Raw genomic sequence first — 22,884 nt, forward strand, 5'->3', positions numbered from 1 at the left:
ACCTCTCTGGCAAAATGTAACCCACAAAGATCATTTTTGGAAAGACATGAGAAGCACCAGAACAAAGAAAAAAATAGTAGAAATGAATCTTAGTTTCAGCTCTTGCAAATGACTGCTATCATTTGAAATATTCAATAATTTACTTTTCTGTGATAAATACACAAAACAAGAACCTTCAAAGTATTGGCTGCAGAAAGGAAAATTCAGAACGTTTAAATCACAAATCCTGATAGGTTTTTATTTTCCTAGAGAACTGAGCTATTTCAGTACCAAAAAGAGATATTATGTTCAAAGTAGTTTGCAAGGGTAAAAAACACAAACCAAACCAAACCACACCCCACCCCACGGCTGACATTCTAGATCTTGCTGATTTCCTGCACACTGACTTTACACGGTGTAAATTCACTACCTGGAATTGATTTTCACTAAGATCAGGTAATGCAATGACAAAAGAAGAGTTGTTAGTTCCTACTGATTTATTTTAATACAATGGCAAACTCATATAATATTTAATGCTTGTTTCATTAAAAAAGTCATGTTTTGTATTTTAAAGAGAACATTTTTATCATCAGTGTGTTAGCCAGCCTTATGACCCCCAGCCAGCAACAAGTTCCACTTAGAAAGTCTTCTTCAAATGCATATGGATTTATGTTTTACTGATCTATTCATGCAAGGTAGAACAAAAATGCCTGAGTTAGACGTCTTTCTCCCTTGAAATCTCCTTGATATCCACATCAAACATTTTACTGTTCTTTAATAACTGATTTACTATGAAGTAACTGTTATTTTTTTAATTCATAAAAATAAGTTTAAAAATGCCTCACATAAAACTTCAATCTACTTAGCTGATATTTTAGCTGTTCATTAAGATTTCACAGTTCTAATACTACGTATGAATTCCAATATGTGCTGCTTTATTTGTGTTTTCTCCACAAAATGTTGGCTATTTCCAGTTCTTATTATAAGCTTAAAAAACAAATCCAACACATGCAAAATAAGTAAGCAATAAATCAAAATCAAACAGCACAGCATGATAAGCAGCCATCATGGTGACACTTCTGCTCAAATATTACACCAACAAGATGCCTGAGAATCCACACAGTCACACTAACCACTTCACAGACCTCTTGAGGGAAGGAGTAACTCCATAGAGCACTGTAAATTTTCAAACCTCTTTATAAACATAAAGAAGCAGCCTCCAAAATATTCCCTTTCAGTGGATAGGGGAAAAAATAAAACAGAAAACAACAACAACAAAAAAAGTAAAAAGAGAAAGAGGAAAAAAATGAAAAAGATGAAGAAGAAAGAGAAAAGAAAAAAGGGAAAAGAAAAAAGGAAAAAGAAAGACAAAAGAAAGAAAAGAAAAAAAGAAAAAAGAAAAAAAAGAAAAAAAAAGAAGAAAAAAAAGAAAAAGAAGAAAAAACATAGATGGCAGCTCTGGGCTGCCCTTCCAATGCCAGCAGTGGAAAAAACTAATAAAGATGTAAGCATGGATAAAACTTTTCCAGAATATTCTAAGATTTTAGGCGTCTTTCAAGAGTCATGTCTTTGCTTTCAGTTATGTCAAAGTGAAAAATACTAATTTAGTTCAATAATCCCAAATTTTTCCTCTCATCAAAACCAGAACTCTATTGTTGCTCATATTAATGCTGAATTCCAAGGGCAGCGTAACTGTTGAGAGCTGAATCACAAACATCCTCCCCAGATTAACTCGGAGGAGTATTCTGGATGAAAGAAGACATTTTGGAAAGTTAACAGGAAGTTTACATTCCAGCCTTGAGACGTGATTCTCACCCCCTGGGTTGCCAATTAATGTCTTTGCTTTGTCATTTCCTATAGAAGTCAACAAGCTCACCAGGTGATAAGCAAGTCTTTTTAATACTATCTGGAAGAAAAGTAAGCGAGTGTTCTTCATGCCCACAGGCAGGATGGAAGAAATAAAGGCAGAAGGAGGCATACCCATTAACTCCAGGACGTTACAGCCCCAAACACCTAGCCATCAGAGAGGGATTCAACCCCATCACTACAAATACAACTTCTTAAACCATAAACATGGAACAGAAAGTCCTTTTTCAGAGAACAGAAGATTGTTTTCAAATTTTTTGCAGTGCAAGATTTAAATGTAAAATACAATGACTTTTCCAGCCACCCCACCTTTGCGAAAGCCATGGATGTTTTTTGCCTTGAATTTACTCCATTCTCCATGGAGTAAAAAGTGGGCAAAACTGAAAAAGAAAGTGTATTTTTACAATGCATGTGAACAAACTATTTACTCATTATTTACAGGAACCTCTGAAGTAAATAGCTTTACAAAACCAAAAAGGAAACTCAAAGGGCCATATAGCATAAACGTAACAATACAAATATCTTGTGTAATGGTAGTACATCACGTATTTGAAAACTTAAAAAGATGGTTTTCTTAGGCTCAAGGCCCCCTTGGATCAAGGAGAGACACACAAAGAAGATAAATTAGCCTGTAATTACTCTTCTAGAGTTCCAGCTCCTTCCTTTGAACTTCACTGTGTTTTTCCGCAGTGAGAACAAAATCCTGAATTAAACGGACTTCAGACTTTCTGTAACAGCAGCAAGTGCCAACATTCCAGTTACCAAGAATGCCTGTGAACTACCAATGAATTCATTGGCAATTTCACATGCCCACATACAGCCACTTCACCAAAAAAAATTAACTCAGTAATGTGTAATATTATCTGAGTTATACTGAATGTGGCATCTTACAAAAAGTAAAATCTACATTTCCAGATTGTACAAAGTTCTTAAGGAACAACAGTCTGCACACCAGCACTGCCAATTTAACTTGTGCCACCCACAGGTTTTTATTTCATAGGAAATTAAAAGACTTCAACACAAACAAAATGTCAAAGTATTCTTCAGAAGGAACTGGTTTTGCACTGAGATTATTTTATTTTGACTAATTTTCCCATCTAAAAGAAAAATGCATGTAAAATTTAATTATATTTTCCTCAAGGCAGGCAGGTGGTAGACCCAGTTTGAAAGCTGCAGAAGCTCAAATTTTTAGAGAAAGGTAAATAATAAATGATCTATTTGTTTATGACTTATCACTACTTGTGACTATTCCTACAATGACAGAAGGTAAGATATTCCTGAAAAGTAAGTTTCAAGTCTGGTTATATTGAACATATTAAAAAAGCCAAGTATTAGGGCAAAATGAGAATTTTATGTATATTGCTTCTTCACACGGTGACCAAAACATCACACTACATAAGCATATAAGAAGCACGTACCAAAATGTTGCTGTATGGATTCTTAACAGAGTATCTGTGACAGCTACCTGAGTGACATGGAGATCATTGCAATTATCACCACTTGTAGAATATCCAGACTGCTGTGCAAGTGATCTTTCAGTTGCTCTGCATGGCACAAGACCACAGTAATGACCAAATGAACTTTCTTTCCCTAAATGATACTCTACTAGCAGAGAAAGGAAAGCCTAATCAACCAGAATAAATCATTGCTGTAGGTTTTACTGCAGGATCTGCAGTGTTAATGCTGTTTTGGGGACAGTCACGTTGGCTATCTTCTTTTGAGTGATACTATCCGTTTGAGCAATTTCTAGTACACTAAGAGCCTCTCAGCTCCATCTCTAAGGTTACTTCAGCATAAGACACAAAGTGAATGTTGAGAAATGAATCCCATAGACTATTCGAAGGGATATAATTTACAAGTTTTGGACTGTGGCATTGTAATAGTCAATCTGGCAGTCACACAAGTACACAGATTGAGATAAACCATGAATCCCTCAATGGAGGAGAAACACTTGCCTTTCGAAAAGAAGTGATGCATTTTTAACATCTTTTCCAAACAAGTTTGAAGTAAAACATGAGGAGTCATAGGCAAACTTATGCTCCTGGGACAAGCAATGTAATTTAGTTAACCAGTGCAACTAATTAATTCCTTCAGTTTTGTCTTTTCTAGCAATGTAATCTTGAATTTATTTGGGATTTTGACTTTTTTATTACTATTTTTTTACCCAGACACTTGTCTGGGTAATACATATATATACACATATATAATGCATACTATATATATGTAATGTAAATATAATATTGAAATTATTTACTTTTCTTGCAGAACAATCAACAAAGTAGATACCATTTATATACTACCAACATTTTATTTTACGCCTCCTAAAAATTCTCCAGGTGATTTTACATACAAGCCAAACAAAAAGGTAAAAAATTTCACAACTGTCCAACAGTGTGGTCAAGATTGTCTTTAAATTTTCTTTTTAAACAGAATTGATGCATTTCTTTCCATTTATTCAGATCTTCAGAAAGAGATAATGTAGCTTATGACTAACAGCTTAACACTTTTAAGGCAATCCCCAAATCTTACCTGCCAGAGTTTACTCTGAACAGAGAACTAGGTAAGAAGAGGTAGCTACAATCAGACAATTAACCTACTAAAAAATGCCATGGGCAAGTTTTTGAGATATCGGAACACTTAGCAGGTCCCCAAGAAAAAAAAAAAAAAAAAGAGACAAAAGTGGATGCTGTGAATAGTCCATAGAATAATATTTTCAGAGCAAAATGTAATTGACTTTCTTCCATTTAAAGTTTTTTTTTTTAATAAATACCACAAAAACAAAGACATATTAAGTCTGTTTCTTATGTGGACACTGTCTGGAAAATTATGCCGAATTATGTACTCATTTCTACCATTCAAACGCATCGCTGCTGGAACTTTCTTAACAGTACTGTTATACAGTGAGAGAAATAAAAACTGTTCTCAGCCACACAGGTTGACAACTCATTGGATGGTATCTGCAGTCTCACATTTGTTATTATCACTGTTATTGAAGCATCAGTCAAATTCCTTCACCATGACTAGCACTGAGACCTACTGCTTTAAATTTGACATTATATACTGTGCATAAGGCAGCACGGTTATTGCTGCGCCAGTGTGATGACTCAAACCTGTGCTCAGAACATCACAACCTCTGTAAGTTTTCACGCTCCTAAAATGTCTCTAGGCCAGCCCTATGAATGCAATGCAGCATTAAAAAGAAGAGATTCAAGAGATACTAATACAAATAATCCTTTTGTAATGAGTCATTGTCTCAAAAGAGCTCTGAAGATATTAAAATTTCAAGTGCTATCACTGCTCTTTTACAGTTTCTCAAGAGGACTCCCTAGATTCTTGAGACACACTATAAAGGGCAAATCATTACATAGCCTCAAGTTTAATAAATCCATGAGAAAAAGATATTGGCTTAGCCTGAGTGACTTTTCAGTTCTGTTGATGGTAGCCTAAAATCCTTCCTGGCCTTCCACTCAAAATGAGAGCATTTCTTTTCATTTTAATCTCAGAGCCTTCTCCCTGATGTTTTACATAAGACTTACAATTAACAGCATAACTACATTACCAACATCTTCACTGTTTTCCTCCCTTCCTTCATTTTCCCCCTCCCACTCAGCTGACACGTGTTCCCAGCAGGGTAACAGACTCCTCAGAATGACATACTGCCTGTCTGACTGCACAACACCCACATTTCATTAGGGTCTGTGTTGGGCTCTTGAGTGCTTTCACAGTAACAGCCACACTTTCGGTAAACTTTTAAAAAAATGTTTTTAATTTCATTTTACTTGGAAGTTTGCTTTAAAAATCAAAATTCTCTTACCTAATGTTTCCTTTTGCAGCTCACGGCATCTACTTTGTAGCTCATTCCCTTGCTGAAGTGAAGTTTGAAGCTGTTGACTTTTCAGCTCAGCTGTGTCAGCCACCAATGTCAGATGTTTTACCTTTTCTTGGAGGCATTCATTCTCTCTCTGGGACTTTGCTAATCTTTGATTCAATTTGGGTATTTCTGAGGAGATAAAAAAAACATATAGGCTGCTGTCAAATGTACCTTCTTCACTAATAAGTATTACACCCGATTTTCAACTTCAGGACTTCAGCATGGGTAAGGATCAACACTTCTGTTGAGAACATAGAGCACCAAAAAAAGTGCTTTGTGCAATACAGATAACTCCTACTTAGCCAAACACATATTATTGAGAAATAATAAAATATTTATTCTCAGCGATAATATGTATTTCTTCTAAGATCTCAATCAAATAAAATACATATATATAATCCACATGAAGTAATAGGTGACATAAATATTTGGATTCAAGCCTTCTATCTTCAGAAGATACACAAATCATTGTTGACATACAAAACCAATTGCAGACTCATTGAAATTAAATTGAGAAAATATCAAGGGGGTTAGCCTCTGCTAAAGCTCGGTTTGAAACTTCTGGTTCAAATGATGTTTGGGCACATGTAATACATTTTATTTTCTCATTCCTTAGATGACAACTGCTGTTAAAGTAATCACAAAGTGTATCTTTATTATATGAAATATAGGTTTTGTCTCTATCTTTCAACATGGGAGAGCAGAAGACCCAAGGAAGTTTCCTGGGAGGTTTTTACTGCGAGGTAAACAACTAAATTGTGGGTGAAGTGTAGTAGGTCTCCTATATTTTCATGTGTTTTCCTGAGTTCAGTTATTCTCAATGACTGCATTTCAACATCTCCAGAAGTAGTTGCAATTCTATTCTATGCCTTCTTCAACTACAGCCCTAAATGTTCCATTGTCCAAAGAACTTACACAACTTTTATTTACATTAATAATGACAATATTCCAGTCAGATTAAGGCTAATTCTATTGTCAAGTCAGCTATTACGTTTTGTATGCTGCCCACATGCAGCATATAAAACTGTCTGTGTCATGCAAATATTTTCATTATCTACAGTCTTTCCCAACAATTCCACACTTAAATTGATTTACTGTTAGACTAAATGTTGTAAATACCAGAAGATTTTCTTATACTTCTTTCTACTTGCCCTTAATTAACCAAAGTTAAACAACGTACACATACGAGACTTCTTGCAAACTGTCTTCAAACTAACCAAACTGGTCTAGGCATAAGGAGTAGCACCTCATGTAACATTTTTCTCCCCAAAATCTGAATGGAAAAGTTCTGAAAACCTTGTTGCAGAAAGAGTAAGCTACAATACACAAAAATTTATTATACATTAATATGTTATCATATGTTGATAATGAGCAACTCATAAAACAACATAAAAACTTTTAAATGGCATTCACAGGCAAAAAAAGAAAAAGAAAACCAAAACCCCCCCAAAAAAAGACTAAATTGGTTTGATCTAGAAAGCTAGATTTAAGGATTATATAATATTCACAGCATGGCACTATTCTCAGTAGGATATGCTGAATGGAGCTGGCGATACACAACATGCATGGCACATATAACCCTTAAAGAACCTGAAAGACTGCACTTCTGCTTTTATACAGATATTCGATATATTTGCAGCATTACAACAAGTTAAACAAGGAATATTACAGAAAAGAAGCCTTAAAATGTTATGAATCTCTTTGAACCTGAAAATGCCTGCAGAAACACATGTTCACATTCCCTTTATTAGCTAGAAGTAGGCAGAGAATGAGCACAGGAAGAGAGGAATCCTTAGGGACATACAATACTTTCTGTCCTCAGCCTAATTAGGAGACGAAGCCATGTATCAAAATACGCAATACAGACACTGACATTTAAATTAATTGTTCTTATAAAACCTGACTACTAAAAAAGTGATTTTCTGGCCACGCTCATCTTCAGCAGGCAAGAGCCCTGCCTTCTGGGCTCTCTGCTGCCTGGGCTCAGGACGCCCTGACCTCTCTATTCCAACTCAGGCGCAGCCTCAACAGGATGCGTGCCTACTCGCTCCTGTGGCACAGCTGCCCCACTTCTTCCCAGTCTGAACAAAGCAGTCATTGAAAACATTAAAAATTACTTCTATTTTCACAGGAACCATAGGCTACTGGGGAGCTATTATTTAAAATGAAGCTACATATTTTCTGAGATACTCTGCGCATGCAGGTTTCACTTAAGCTGTGAATTTTCATGGGAGTTAACACAGTTTCTCCAGCAGAGTGATTTGGGAGATGCACATCACCTACCTTGCCCTTATATTCCTTCTCAAAAGGACAGAAAACATGATATCAGCTCACCTACTTCTTCACTATCTTATAACCCTGATAAAACTAAGCTCCACAGGAAATGGCAACTCATCAACTTATACACACTGAAAAACTGTAAGGTAGGGAATACATATATGAAAAATAGGTCTAAAGGCCATTAAAGCTGCTGAAGTCAGCAGAGGAACCAGTTTGGATGCGCTGGACGTTAGAGTTTCTAATTACACTACTGCACGCTTTTTCAGCAAAACTAATCTCTTAACTGAGGCAGAGCAAAAGTGGTATTTAAAGATGAATCTGAGTTTTCAAGTCTGACTGCCAGCCTGAGGGCTGGGCATGACCTTCAGGAACAAACCGTCAGTTGTGACTTGCTCTCAGCTTCTCTTTTGCTGAAGGCTGCCCTTGTTTGAGCAGGAAGCAGTATGTGGGCCAAGTGAATTATTCTCAGCCCACAGGCTGCTCCATGCCCCTTTCAATCCCAAAGAACCCCCAGATAAAGACAGCTGTATTTGAGTATTACTTGTTCTTATTCAGAAACGGAAGGAGGGAGCAGTTGCCACATGTTGGGTGCAGATTTGTTCATATACAGTAGCTCATGTATTCAAGGCAATCAGACGTGTAAACCAGTAGGCTGGTCAACAGAAGAGGTGCAGCCTGCCCACGCAGCAGGGTGGCAGTATTGCAGGATCCTCAAGCAGCTCCACAAAATATTATACTGCTGTCATGTAGCATCATGTGTATATGTGAGCATGTGCAAAAAACTGGCAATAGTAAAAGTAGGGCAAATTAAAATATCTCCAAGTCTTTGTGTTGCAATCACATCTATATACTCATAGTAAGTATATTACTTATGTTTCAAATCATGGAAAGTACTAATATTACTTCAGTTTCAATCTGACTTGGGTCAGTACCTAACAATAGGTTCAGCACACTAAGACAATAGGAACTGGACTGAGTTCAATGCAGTTCACGTGGTGCCACAGCAGCAGATGGGGTCTTCCATTACTTTGTATCTGGACAAGTTAATGTCAAAATTAGGAATTATCTAATTAATTTTACCTTCTAATTTACTCTGCTACACTCAACTAACAAAAAAAAATATTTTATCTGACCCCAAATTATTGCAAGATGATTTACCTGTCAAAGCTTCTTTGCTAACTGTTTTTATTTGTATAAAGATTTCTTCTTTCATGGCAGCCCAGTTCTCCAGATTACTGGAGATGACTTCTTTAATACTGTCTAGTTCACTTCTAATAAAAGGAAACAGTGAAACTGCCTTGTTCAGAGTTGAGCAATGGTGTTCCAATGTATTTCTGCAAGACAGAAAAATAATACCATACATTTTTAAAATGACAAAATACTATTAGTAGACTTGGGAACTAAGGTAAACTTGACAAGTACTTTTATGTTATGTGATAATTTATACTATATTGGTTTACAACAATTTGTTGTATATTGAATATATTTATAATAAGTTTCTCCCTTGTAAATATTAATTTAGAATGTATATGTATAAATGAAGGCAACTGTACAGACAATTGTACAACCACTTTTTATTGAGAAATCAGAGTAATCATGTTTAAATGATTCTATGTCAAGTTTATGTTGACTCTTTATAAACAATGTCTATAGGAAATACAGTATTTCCAATGCATTGCAAGCAAGTGGTACACACTTGCTTTTAAGTGTTAATGCCTTTAAATTTGTGAAAAACTTATCCTGTTGCTAATAAGATCACCAATTAGCAGTGGTATTTTCTGGTTACCTTTGCTAACATTACAGCATCTCACTATATTCTGGAAAAAGTAAAAAATACTAGGAAGGTTATAAACACTCCTCTCACTCACAATACTCTCTCTGCCTGTGCCTGCATCTCCCCTGAAACCTCTTGACTGATTATAAGTGTTCACAGGAAGCACAATATCAGCATTTCTTTTTGGGTTCTTACCTGAGCACTTGAGATTGTTTATAGGCAGCTTCCTTTTCCTCTTGGAAATACCTCAAATCTTCTTTCACATTTTTTAAATCATCTTGCTTGTTTTTAAGTTCCACTGTGAGGGTTCTTATTCTACAGAGTTTACGAAAATAATCAGAAAGTATTATTTGCACTACTAAACAACCTCTAACTTATGTTTCAGCTTTAAATTAAAAATATGCTGAAAGTCTTTTCGAAGATCACAATCACGTATTTCACACTGAGGTATCAGATCTCCAAATAGAAAGAGTTTAATCTTCTGGCCACTGTATGAGTCACTTGAGCAACTCTTTCAAAATAGCATTCATAATATTTGTAAAATAATGTGGAAATTTATATGTCCAATATCAGCTCATATGCAACGTGATACAAGTTTCTTAAGAATCCAGTGCTCATTCACAGATGCAACACTGAACTCGTTCATCCTCCAAAAAAACATAGCCCATTATGAAAATCTCAGTTTAAAGTTCAGCTTTGGTACCCAGCTTCGGGGCTGTGATACCTAAAATGTATGATGAAAACAAGGTACCACAATGAGTTGCACAGGTTCTACACACAGCTGCAGGGATGTGTGGGGAAGAGTAATGGAGAGCTCATTTAAGCTGAAGAGGAAATTCCCTCAAGTCAATCAACAGCAAATACTAAATATTTGGTTACAGTTACCATAATTGTTTTCCATTCACATTGTTTATCTATTTCTTAATTTCAGACATCTGCAAAAGATGGATCCCAATTAATCACTCTTGTTTCCCTTCAACCTCAGTTTCACACTCATTATCATGGAAGCATACTTCTGCATTGCTGAATTAGTTAATGGCACTCCGCAAATACTAATAAAAAATACACATGTAAAATACATTCCTGTACCTTATTTTTACACCAACTGGAATTTAGGCCTCTGTTGCTTGACAATGGCATTTTAAAGAGCTAAAGAGAAACTTTTCACACAAAATGTTTCCACCAAATGTTACTTCTATGTACTCAGGCAATGACATTAGCATCAAAAAGATAAAAAATGCCAAATCAGTATGATTATTTTCCTACATTTTTCTTAAGGAAGATTTAGGGAGAGTGCAGGAAGCTCTGGGCTAGAGCCAGGTTTCCATGTTCCCACAACATGCCAGAGAAAACATTTATTTTCTGTACTTCCCCCCTTCCTTTCAGAAAAACAAACAAACAAACAGAAACAAAACAAAGCAAAACACAAAACAAACAAAACAAAACAAAATGCCAAACAAAAATAAACAAACAGATTTCAGGACTAGGACACTGTTGATCACAAGATGGGATGGGAAGGACATGATAAATCCTGGTTGGGTGTCTGGGTCATGCCAGAGCACCAGCTCTCCTCTGTTCCCCTCTCACTCCTAATGCCCCTCAGGATACCTGCAAGCAATTGTCTTACAGAATAGGATGGAAGGAGACAATGTCACAACACCCTATATAAGTATTTGCCTCAAACAGATTGAAAAGGTTTTTCATGCTTCCTCCTCCTTGGTCTTTCAGTGTGCTGAAACAGCACATAATGGGTTTTTCAGTTATAGTGCAGGTGACAAATTTTAGCATTCTACTTCAAATCTGACACCAAAAAAGATCCTAAATTTGGGACCAGGAAAGAAAAGTTCACTGTTATCAGGACTCACAAACACATTGTGCACCCTCCTCCTATTAAAAGTGCAAATTAAAGTTTGTCGCTTCAATTACACTTATTTCAATGAGATTATGACATTTCAGAAGTAGAGTATCTGTAATGGGGGAAAAGTGATCAGATCAGATATATGCTCATGGTTATGTACAAGAGTAGTCAACTAAAGATAGACAATAAGTACAAAGTGGAGAAAAATCATTCTTTCATCACAGCTTGTTTCACAGTCAACAGACAGCCCCTGTCCCAGCCATACACTAGCATCTCACAGCCAAGGAAAAGGAACACTGCCTCTTGCAGGGGTTTCGCTCTGTCTCCACAGCACTTCCCACCCAGAGAAAGGGGGGATGAAACCAGAAGCCTCATCTGATGAGGCTGACCTGGTGGGGTTTTCCCCGTTCCATTTATGGGATTTCCCACTCTCACAGCCTCACCCTTGCAGTTGGCAGCCAGACTGCCTGCTCCCCAGCCAGCTTGGCCCACTCCCACACCACCTGTAGCGGAAGCTGCAGTCATTTGGGCATGATTCCTGCAGTCACCTGGAAGCACGCAGAGATGCAGCCAGCTCAAGGTAAATGTTTGGCACATTTCTTAACATCTGAATAATCTCCTCATTTTAATTGCTTCAAGTTTCGTATATGTATTTTGACAAAAATAGCCCCATAATAAGGCACAGGAGAACCAACCCGTATCTCTTACCACCATCACCTATCCACAGGAGAGGAGGAGGAGGATAGCTGCCCTAGGAAGCATGGGGAGCTTTCCATCCCTGCACAGCTGTGCACTCGTTGGCCTCCTGCCTGCTCAGGATATGACCCACCTTCGTGCTGGACTCTAAGCCACAGCAACCACAGCTGCCCATGTCAAAGGAGTAGAAGGCTGACCTGCAAGTTTTTCTTTGCCTCTAAAATTTACCTTTTGAACGTTTTCATTACAGCAGTGGTTCAGACCTGTTTGGTTTTTTTTTTCAAGCACAGTTATCATAGATTTAATAAATACATTTTAAACAGTGTTTTTCAACAACTTGGGACTTATTCCCACAGTTGTAATGAAATGAATGGAACCATATAGGAGTAACAGACAACTGAATCAAATTCCCTTCTTTTGTTACTTGCGCAAAAAGAATACCACATAGCACATTACTACCACTTTACAGCACAACTTTCTTCTATTAGCTGTAGATAACCACTCTAATACAGTCTTCTGTCCCCAAAAGTACTACAATGATATGTAACTGTTAAAAATGAGTCCCTTTATAAGCTTTCAACACTAACTGCTAACTCACAGCAAGCAGAGTAAATGATCTATTTGTCTACTGGTGACTCACTGTCACAAGTAAATAAATATTTGAATCAGCAAATATTTTACAAAACCAAAGGATGGCAGAAGCATTACATCAGCCTTTGCTTCAATTTTAAAAAGCAAAAGAAAATAAGAATGATTTATAGAAAAAAAAAAAAGGCAGGCCATAATGTTAATGTGCATTAGTTGCAGTTCTCAGATAGATCATCTATAACATACCTACACCAAAATGCAAATTTAAAAAGTTAATAGTCCTGATAAAGAAACATGGATCTGTCCAGCTCTGCCAAAACCAAAACTGAATATCTGATAGTTAAAAAACAAGTTGTTGGGGCTCAACTGACATTATGGGGGGAAAAAAAAATGAAGAAATTTCTGCCATTACCTTTTTTGGAAACTTTACCCCTGACTACCTGTAAATTTCTTGCAGGTGGGAGGCAGGAGGGGAGAGAATAAAACCTGTCTGATTGCATTTAGGAGGAGAATCAGATTGGTGTCACTGGCTACCAAGAAAATGTTCATTCCCTTAACATACAAATTAAAATATATTTTTGCAGATGATATATTCTGCTAACTATACCTTGAGGAAAAAAGCAGTAATTTATCATTGAACAATAACAAATCAAAACTCTGGGATCCATGAAAAACTGGATGCTCATTTTCTATTCTTACTCATTCCAGAATGGGCAGTATTTGAAGATCTTTTGGTTTAAAAGACACTTGCAAATAAGCACAGCCAGATTTTCTTCCTCTTTCCATTCCAGAGAACTGATAAAATGAGGTTAGCTTGGAAGTACAGGCTCAGAGAGCAAGCGGACCTTATCAGAATGTTCTGGTGACTTGCACACAAAGGAACAGGAGAAGGTGGAGAAGGCAAGACAGTTGCACTCAGTCTACTGTCATCACCGTAAGAAGGCAGAAAAAACAAACATGTTATTTTGGTGATATTTAGCACAAAGAAAAAAGTTCAATGGGTCATTAAATGCTGGCATTGAGAGAAACATCAGAACATAACTAATCTCATCCACTGTCCTACAATTCACATGAACTGTGAAGATTAACATCCTATCTTTGCAGCCAGCGTACTTTCCCAGTGAATACAGGAAGAAGCCTGCCCAGAGTGGGACTTGAATTATAACATGTTAACTACTACTGCTGACAACAAAAAGAATAGCATGAGAAAATAAAAAAGTAGTCGCCAGCAAACAAACATACTAATTGTACTAAAAGTAATAACGAGCAATCACCATGTTTGTTTGAATTTAAGACTCATAGACTCATGGAAGACACTGCATTTCACAAGAGTTTAGATCAGAAGAAAGAATCTTTGCAGACTACATGGTACACAGCCCTTTGAGCCCCAGCAGGGCCCACTTTAAACCTCGATGAGGGAGTGCATCCTGAGTTGCCTGGAGCTGGCAGGGTCAGTAGGTACAGTGAAGGCTGGAAAATACCATCAATGATAAAGGTTTCACTACCATATTTTCAGCTCCATGAAACTCTAGAACTGGCTCATATCAAGGAGTTGCTCATTTTCATTTCAGCATGTTGCATTCTGTCCAATAGGCAAGTCAGTGTGCATTCCTACAAAGAAGCTGAGCATTTATACATTTGTCATGGAATATGTATAAAATGCATAGTCTGAAACTCATTGCACGTAATATCATCCACAAACTTCTTAATAATTGTCTTTTTTGTATTCTCATTCAGCATAGACAGCTCAAGTTAAGACAAGACTATTTAATAGTCTTCATATGCCATGATAGAATCATTCACTTCTTTGATTGCAGGTTAGCATGTGGCCCAATCTGACAGCAAATTAAAGTTATCACTGACAATCAACCAAGAGGTTCTTTGTGAAGGTCTCTATCAGTCTCATGTAAGTTGACAGTCTTTTCAAATCTTGCATTAATTGTTATCTATCTTTATTATCTTGGCAGAAATAAAAGATGTATTATGAAGATAACCCAGATAAATTTTGCTCCAGCAAAGGTAAATCTCTGGATCAGGTCTGGAAAACAATGACAGAAAGATGACTACCTTGTCTCAAGCACTTCAGAATTTATCTTTGAGAGAAACCAAGATTTCATTTCCCAGAGCCACTAGTCCAGCTACCAGTTCATTTACAGTAACTGCAGTTTATGTAATCTGTCATAGCAGTAATACTCAGTACTGTCAGAGCAGCAAAACTCAGGAATAACTTCTTAGAAGTCAGTGAACTTGCACTGATTCAGTTAAAAAAAAAATAAAATACAGTTATGAGTAATTTGATAATTCCTTAAAAAATAAATGGTGCCAAGGCAAATTTATAGGTAAGTTTTTACAACAGTACTACAAACTTGCACCTGCAAATCAAATCGAAGTTATCCAAGGTTTGGGTATACTTCCTGAGCAGAAATTTTCTTGTTTTCTATACTTTGCAGGTACAGTAAAGACCAGGCAGAGACCAAACAATTGTATGAGGACAATACATTGTGTTTCCCTAACATAATAAAAATAAATTTCATTTTCTGTGTTTGCATTTTTTTTGAACTAGACAAGTGTCTTGCAGATGAAGCCAACTGTTACTACATCTCTGAATGCAAATGTAAACCTAATTTTTCCTCTTAATTCTAAACCAGTCACAATCTGATTAAGCCCACCTTTTCATTTATTCTTCCTTGCCAAACATGAAATCTCTTTTTTCATATCATTCTTCTGATGAGGGACTCCCAGACCTCCAAATCCACAGAGCCCAGTGACCTAGAGCAGCAAGTGACCTTTATCCCTCCTATACTCACCTCGTTCACTTACTAGAGAATCCTTCAAAATACAGTCATGGCCAAAAAAGCATATCCCAGATTTTATTCTGGATAGCCACCTTCCCGTTTTGCAGTCTTACAAGCAGAGTCAAGTGCAAAAGGCAGTCAAAAACAGAAGAGAAAATTGGTTTCTTGGTATGAAAGGATTAGCTTGAGTTCACCCTCTGGCCCCATCCGAGTTTCACTGCTATGTGGCCACACAACGCTCCAGAACATAAAACCTTGTCCTGTATGCATGTGCACAAAATATATTAACCTTCTTCAATAAGTAACCACAAAGCTTTCAAAATTCAAGATAATAAAGCAGAACCCCTGTGGATTTCAGTAAGAAATTTTGGCCGAGTCTGGACTGAAAGAGATTAAGTATTTGTAGTTATGCCCAGAATAATTTTACAGATCAAGCTTACAAATCTCACATTAAATTATAAAGTGGAGGTAAGCAGAGGCATGAAAAAATATTTTATTCTTGCTTTTAACCAGTGGTCACAAAATGGATAGTAACTTTCTATACCCAAGCAGTTGAAAGTTTTAACTTGAGCATATAGTGTGAACAAATAAATGACCACCCATTAAAGGAAAAAAAACAACCAAAAAAACAAAAAACAAAGAAATGTTCATCACACCATTTTTCTTATCTCTACCATGCAATAGAGGGTACTAAACACAAATGCAGTTCTCTGACAGTTTATTAATACCATAACCAGGTTACAATAAAATAGTATCTAAGCATTACTTTAATATCTTATATGCAACTGTGCTGTCCACAAGGAGTTCAGCTATACAACAACCCATTGATCTCTTTCCCTAGCAAAGAAGTAAATATGGCCTTTGTACGTGATGTTGTGCAGGGATTCCATGTTGGAACCACACAAGGGTGTAACAGAGGAACTACTCCCTGTAATTGCAGATGGTTTTGAGCACTGAAACTGGAAAACCTCAAGAACCGTAACATATAAACTGTTCATACAGTAAGCAGAGAAAGAACTGAAAATACATGCCTAATACAGAAGCCTGCACTGAGGGAGATGAACTACTTTTACTTTCCTGAGAAAAGTTAGCCATTCACAGAGGCATGCATAGACTTAAACTGGAGCTGTCATGTCAGCAAACACCTCTCAAGTCCATTACTGAATTATATGGTACTGTTCTCAGGTGCCAAAAACCATGGTAACTTTTTAAACCATAACTTCAAATTTTAATTTTACCTATTAAATATTAAAATATTTTAAATTAAATATACATGAAAATTATCATGGAAGCAAAATTGCAGATTTCATGTTGCCTTTTGCATTTTTCACTGACTGCTGTTTCATCCGCTTCCAGACAAGGATTTCGTTTCACCGGAAGAAAGTTCATTTTATCAGGAGTTTGGAAGAAGGTTGAGCATTAACCTCAGAGTTTTGCACCTCATAATTCACTCTTCTGAACTGTCTCTGTGAACAAATTTCTCCTGCTTATTAATAATTAATCTTAGCATTCAATCATGTTAATAGAAAAAAACTTGTCAAAACTAGAACCACCACAATTTTAATACATCAAGATGGGGCTTGAGCTATCGCTCGTCAGTAGCAGAAAGCATGCATCCTATTGGGAAGGCCCTGGCTGCAACATACTTTGCATAAGAATCTAACAGCAAGAGATTATTTCTCAAAGGCAGCATGCTGATTTGCTTTCTGAGGCTGTGACAAGATCTGTCAGTGATATTTTTTTTTTAGGTACAGAAGTGCACTGCTGTATAGACGGTGAGTGCAGGACCTAGGTCCCACAGGCCCTGTTAGGACTTTTGCAGGCTCTAAGCACAAGCCTGAGCCGTACACAATTCATCATGATGACACCAGCAGGGCAAAATGCACTTATGAGTTTGCAATTATTAAAAAGAACACATTAAAACACTCTGGCATTATACAAATTCTCCTTCTTCCTGGTTAATAAATATACCCTAAAATTTATCATGTAGCAAAATAGAGATGTACTGTTATTTACAAAATATTCAATAAGGAAGCTGAAGGCGCTATTTCTTCGTAAACTTCATATCCTCTCTTCAGACACACAAGTGGCACTTTCAAGTACAAACCTCTTGTGTGCTTCCAAACATTGTAACTTGAGCTACCTAAAGGTAGAATTCAGTGCATACAGAGCTAGAAAAATTCCAGCACCTTCATGCTCTATAGTCTCCCCACAGTGAGGAACCACTGAATTATTTCTCTTTGCTAGGAAATGATGAGTGTGAAACTCAGGAACTCACTGAATCCCATGCTGATAACTCTTGTTGTATTTACTGGTCTCTCCCAAGCAGTCATTGAAGGAGCACATGTCCAAGACTTGCACATATCATCTGTAGCATGATGAAGAACACTCATTTACTACTTTATGAACTGATTTCTTATGTGTTAGATGATGCACCAGTATAATTCTGAAAATACATTACAGGGCTGCAGTAGTTATAATGTTTTGTTCATTAGTCATTTAAGGAACCTGAATGTGCACAAATCCATGGGACCTGATGAAATACATCTGTGCATCTTGAGAGAACCAGCAACTGAAGTTGCTAAGCCACTACCCATCATATTGGAAAAATCATGACAGTCAGGTGAAGCTCCCGATGACTGGAAAAAAGGGAAATATAACCCCCATTTTCAAGAAGGGGAAAATGGAAGACCCGGGACAGTAAGTGTCTGTGGCTGGCAGGGTCACAGAGCAGATTCTCCTGGAAACCATGCGAGGGCACATGAAAAACAACAAGGTGGCTGGCGACAGCCAACATGGCTTCACCAAGGGCAAATCCTGCCTGACCAATCTGGTGGCCTTCTACAATGGGGCTACAAAACTGACGGACAACGGCAGAGCAGTTATCATCTTCCTGGACTTGTTCAACACTGTCTCTAAACTAGAGAGGCATAAATTTGATGGATGGACCACCTGGCAGATAAAGAATTGGCTGGATGACTGCACAGGAGACCTTATAGCAGCCTTCCAGTATCTGAAGGGGGCCTGCAAGGGTACCACAGAGGGATTCTTCATCAGGGATTGTAGGCGATAGGACAAGGGGTAATGGATTTAAGCTTAAAACAGGAGAAGTTCAGGTTAGACATAAGGAAGAAGTTCTTCACTGTGAGGGTGCTGAGGCACTGGAACAGGTTGCCCAAAGAAGTGGTAAATGCTCCATCCCTGACAGTGTTCAAGGCCAGGATGGAGAGAGCCTTGGGTGACATGGTTTAGGGTGAGGCTTCCCTGCCCATAGCAAGGAGGTCGGAACTAGATGATCTTAAGGTCCTTTCCAAACCTAACCATTCTATGATTCTATGCTTTTTTAAAAGTCAAAATATGCACAATCTCCCAAGATACCCACATATGATGGTATATAATACAAATAACATTGTATGCTCTAACCCACATTTAGAAAAAGGTCGCTCCTTTACCTCTTTATTTCATCCAGATTTGGCTCACAGAGACTTTTTACACCAAATAAACTCCACTTTATCACTATATGTTCAATAGAAACAGACATATTAAAAAAAACACAAACTATTAAAAGTGACCTTTTTGCCTTGTGTTCTCTCCCTTCAAAACCTATTTTTAAAATGGTGATGCAGTTCTTAAAGCATGTTCCACTCCCCATTTCCAGTATTTTCAGTCTCCTAGGACAAGAAACCACACATCATTTCCACCACACTTCTGCGTAGACCAGTGTGTTGTTAACTCTGCCCAGTCACTTCAGTGCTTTATTACAAGTTCAGACTTTACCATGCGAGGCAGTTGCTGATGCTTTCCTATGTGATCATGCTGCAAATAGGAATATTTATTTTGGGCAAATTCAACAACAAAGCATTTTCCACTATATTAAGTTTTGCCACTGTGATAGGAACTAATGAACTTCAGAAAACACATGCAAAAAAAGCACAAGTATGGAAAAAATATTGCTTCTGCATGTTAAAATATTGGGTTTAGATGATCTTTAAGATTTTATTCTTTATGGATAAAATTTTCATCATCTACATGCATGACACAGAACCTTAATCTCACAGTAGTAAGCAACAAGTAACTCTTCTTCTTAGATTTGTAAAAAAGTTTTTAGAAATCTATTTACAAGGGATCCTTGATACAGGACTTGCTAATTGATATCTATATACTTTTTCACATGTCTAAACATCATAAAAACTTTTTGCTCCTTGTCACACTCGAGGTATTCAGCACTACTATACCTTTCAAAAGCATCTTTAGTATTTAAATCTGGTTTAGATTTCTTATATTGGATGTTGCAAGAATTATTAAAATTCACACCACAAATACAATCTGCCTCTCATGTAGTATGACAAATGTCAAAAGACACTGCCAGAGAAAACCTGTTAATAAATTCAGCTCTAGGGACTCCAAGAACTTGGAGGATCCCCCAGAAACACAGCTAAATCCAATCATACTTGTATCTCCAATGAACTAGAAAAGTAAGCCCCCAGTGAAAGCACCCATTACTAATAAGTTTAAATAGGTGACAGGCCAAAAATGGTTAGCCAAATGACACACCAGCATTTCAGCTTAACCAACCATGAACCATTGCTCCAGCAGCCAGCAGTACAGAGCACAACATGGTTATCAGCTGCACAGACTATCTTGAGTTGGCATGTGTATTGATAGTGTTGCTATCTCAAGCTAGCCACAGCCCTTCAGGAATAGCTCTCATGCAAGTATTCTGGAATTAAAGCCATTTTAACATGGAGTAAGATCTGAATAGCCAAATTGAATCAGTGTAGTCAACAGCACAATGGTTTGTTCCCCTTCTCCCAGTGAAATCCCAAAGGGTATGTAACTAATTTCTGCAAATTTCAGGTTCCTGGGTGGCTTTCAAGGTTAACCACAGTTACAAATAGCAATACTTTAACCTAGAAAGAATATAAAAAAGAAGAAGTCTGCAGCTGACACGAAGGATTAAATCCCTCGGTCTACCAGAGATAAAAAAGGAAAACAAAATAAATAAAAAAATAAAAAATAAAAGAAATTAAAAAAAAAGGAGGGGCATATTTGGCTTCTGATTAACGTTTGGGAAGAATGATATGTCAACCTTACAAGAACCACAAGATAGTATGTAGAACAGTCAGTTTATGCCAACAGCACAAGGTAACCAGAGAGACTCAGTACAGTGGAGATAAGAAATATTTAGAAAAGCTACTTAACAAGGGACAAGAGTTGATTTATGGCCTGAATGAAAGACTATCGAAAGTATTCTTCTTGATTTCAACAGGATTTAAATCAAGTTGAGCCTTTAGGGAAAAAATGCAGAGATAAACCTTTTATTAACTGTTACAGCTTTACAAAAAGTGGCTGAATTAATATTAAGTTTACCTATGGCAAAAGAGCCTCAGCAAGAAGAATGTGCTGTCACTGCTTCTGCTAACATGCTGAATACTGCCACCATAACTGCCACCCAGAGCTCTTAAAGGAACAAGGAGCAAATGCACTCTTCAGAAATACAATGTTAAACCAAATAAAACACTAAATACTGGGGGAGATGGAGGATATTTAGTTCAAATAAACAAAAAACAAACAAAACACAAAAAAAAAACCCATGAGCAGAGTAATCTGCAAGATACATGTGTTTTGTTTAACTTTGTGTGAACTTATCTTTTAAAATGAATCTTTTATTAGTAATGTTACCAAACACAAGATTAACTAAATCCATTAACTGTAACATCAAATTCTTAATAGTATTTGAGTGATATGCAAAAAAAAATTAAAAAGAAATAAAAATTAAAAAAAAAAAATAGACAAGCTGTAGTTATTTCCTTTGCAGTGCTTCCAAAGTATTCTAGACCAATCTCTTGAGAGGACCTTAACACTCCAAACGTCCCATGTTACCAGTTCTAGATCACTTGCTACTAGTCATGAAAGAAACAACTCTACTTGGAGGCTTCAGAATCAAAATGACTGAACTGGTAATTAAAGTTATGATTTTATTCTTAAAAAACTTCTGACAACAGCTTGATTCAGATAAGCAAGAAATTACCAGGAAGCTTCCAATGCCCTTGTTTGCACTGCATTATGCTATCAGCAGTCAATATTAGCAACTATATTTTTATAAAGTATCTTTTACTAGCCAACTATAAATATCAATTTTTATAGTCACACTGTAAACAATCAAGTATGACTTCCTGTTCTAAGCTTAAAGTTATCATGATGTGAATCTCTACACTTCTGCACTACTTGATTACTACACTTGTGTAGAACACAAGAAAAGCACTAAGTATAAGCTGAAGGAGAACACACTTAAAGGTTTTAATCATTGCACCCTAAATTTATAAACATGGCTCCGAGGTCTATTGTTAACTACTGCAGTCCTTAAGAGCACAAAACTCCCCTTTAATTGGGATCTTCACATACCTGCCAGTAAGCATTTGCAAACTCCTGTTCCTGGGGAACAACACCACAAGCAGTACCCAAGATTTACATGATTGCTTTAATGTTCTTTATCATCCCTTCACAGAGTGAACTGTAAGCTTCTCATACTAAGACTGCCGGTGATTCTTTACCATGTTAGTATGACACAATAAGTAAAAATTTCAGAACTGGGAAACTCCCAATGTTGTGGAATTTAATTTAAAATACTACAATTTTATTATGAAATAAGAAGATTAAATATTTGATGATTTCCTTTTGGGAGTGTGTTCAGGTGAAATGCCTCCAAAATGTCTTTTGGCCTTTCCTTCATTTCAAACATATTGACTGTTTCTAAACATGAAGGAATTCAAAACTTGCTTTCAGAGACTACTATGAAAGATAATTTAAATTAGTATTACAGTATACATGCTACATCTGGTAAAAGAAAGACAAATCTTATTTTAAACTTCTTCAGAATAAAATTACCTAATACACATAAACAAGAATAACATCAGACTAGGTAATATGTTCTCACCTTTCTGTTTTTGATTCATCGTCAGCTCGATAGTGCTCAACGTCTTGGTAAAGAGACTGCAATTCTGCTTGAAGTCCTTTTTCCCGTTCTATACTTCCTTCATAAAATTTAATCTCCTTTTCCATTGCTTTTACTTTTTCTTCCATCACCCTAAATTCATGAAGTATCAAATAGCTGACTCCACAGTATTTACATACTGTCTCATCCCGGGACATCTAGAAAGAGATACAATTATAAGAC

The 22,884-nt window shown here is 36.8% G+C and overlaps 1 protein-coding gene across 4 annotated transcripts in view; it reads right to left on the minus strand.

Annotated features, from left to right (window-relative positions):
* LEKR1 (leucine, glutamate and lysine rich 1) overlaps positions 1–22,884 on the minus strand; it is a 58,115-nt gene that overhangs the window by 23,266 nt on the left and 11,965 nt on the right. For all 4 annotated transcript variants that reach the window (XM_061452678.1, XM_061452677.1, XM_061452680.1 and 1 more), the window contains 4 exons: positions 22,645–22,859; positions 9,966–10,085; positions 9,155–9,330; positions 5,660–5,845 (listed from right to left, as the gene is read on the minus strand). In XM_061452678.1, the coding sequence (XP_061308662.1) occupies positions 5,660–5,845; positions 9,155–9,330; positions 9,966–10,085; positions 22,645–22,859 (697 nt within the window). The remainder of the gene's footprint in view (positions 1–5,659; positions 5,846–9,154; positions 9,331–9,965; positions 10,086–22,644; positions 22,860–22,884) is intronic.

This window comes from Pezoporus flaviventris, unplaced genomic scaffold, assembly GCF_033815535.1.
Source record: "Pezoporus flaviventris isolate CSIRO_AGI_PZ_B2104156 unplaced genomic scaffold, CSIRO_AGI_Pfla_v1 ptg000013l, whole genome shotgun sequence".
Classification (NCBI taxonomy): Eukaryota; Metazoa; Chordata; class Aves; order Psittaciformes; family Psittacidae; genus Pezoporus; species Pezoporus flaviventris.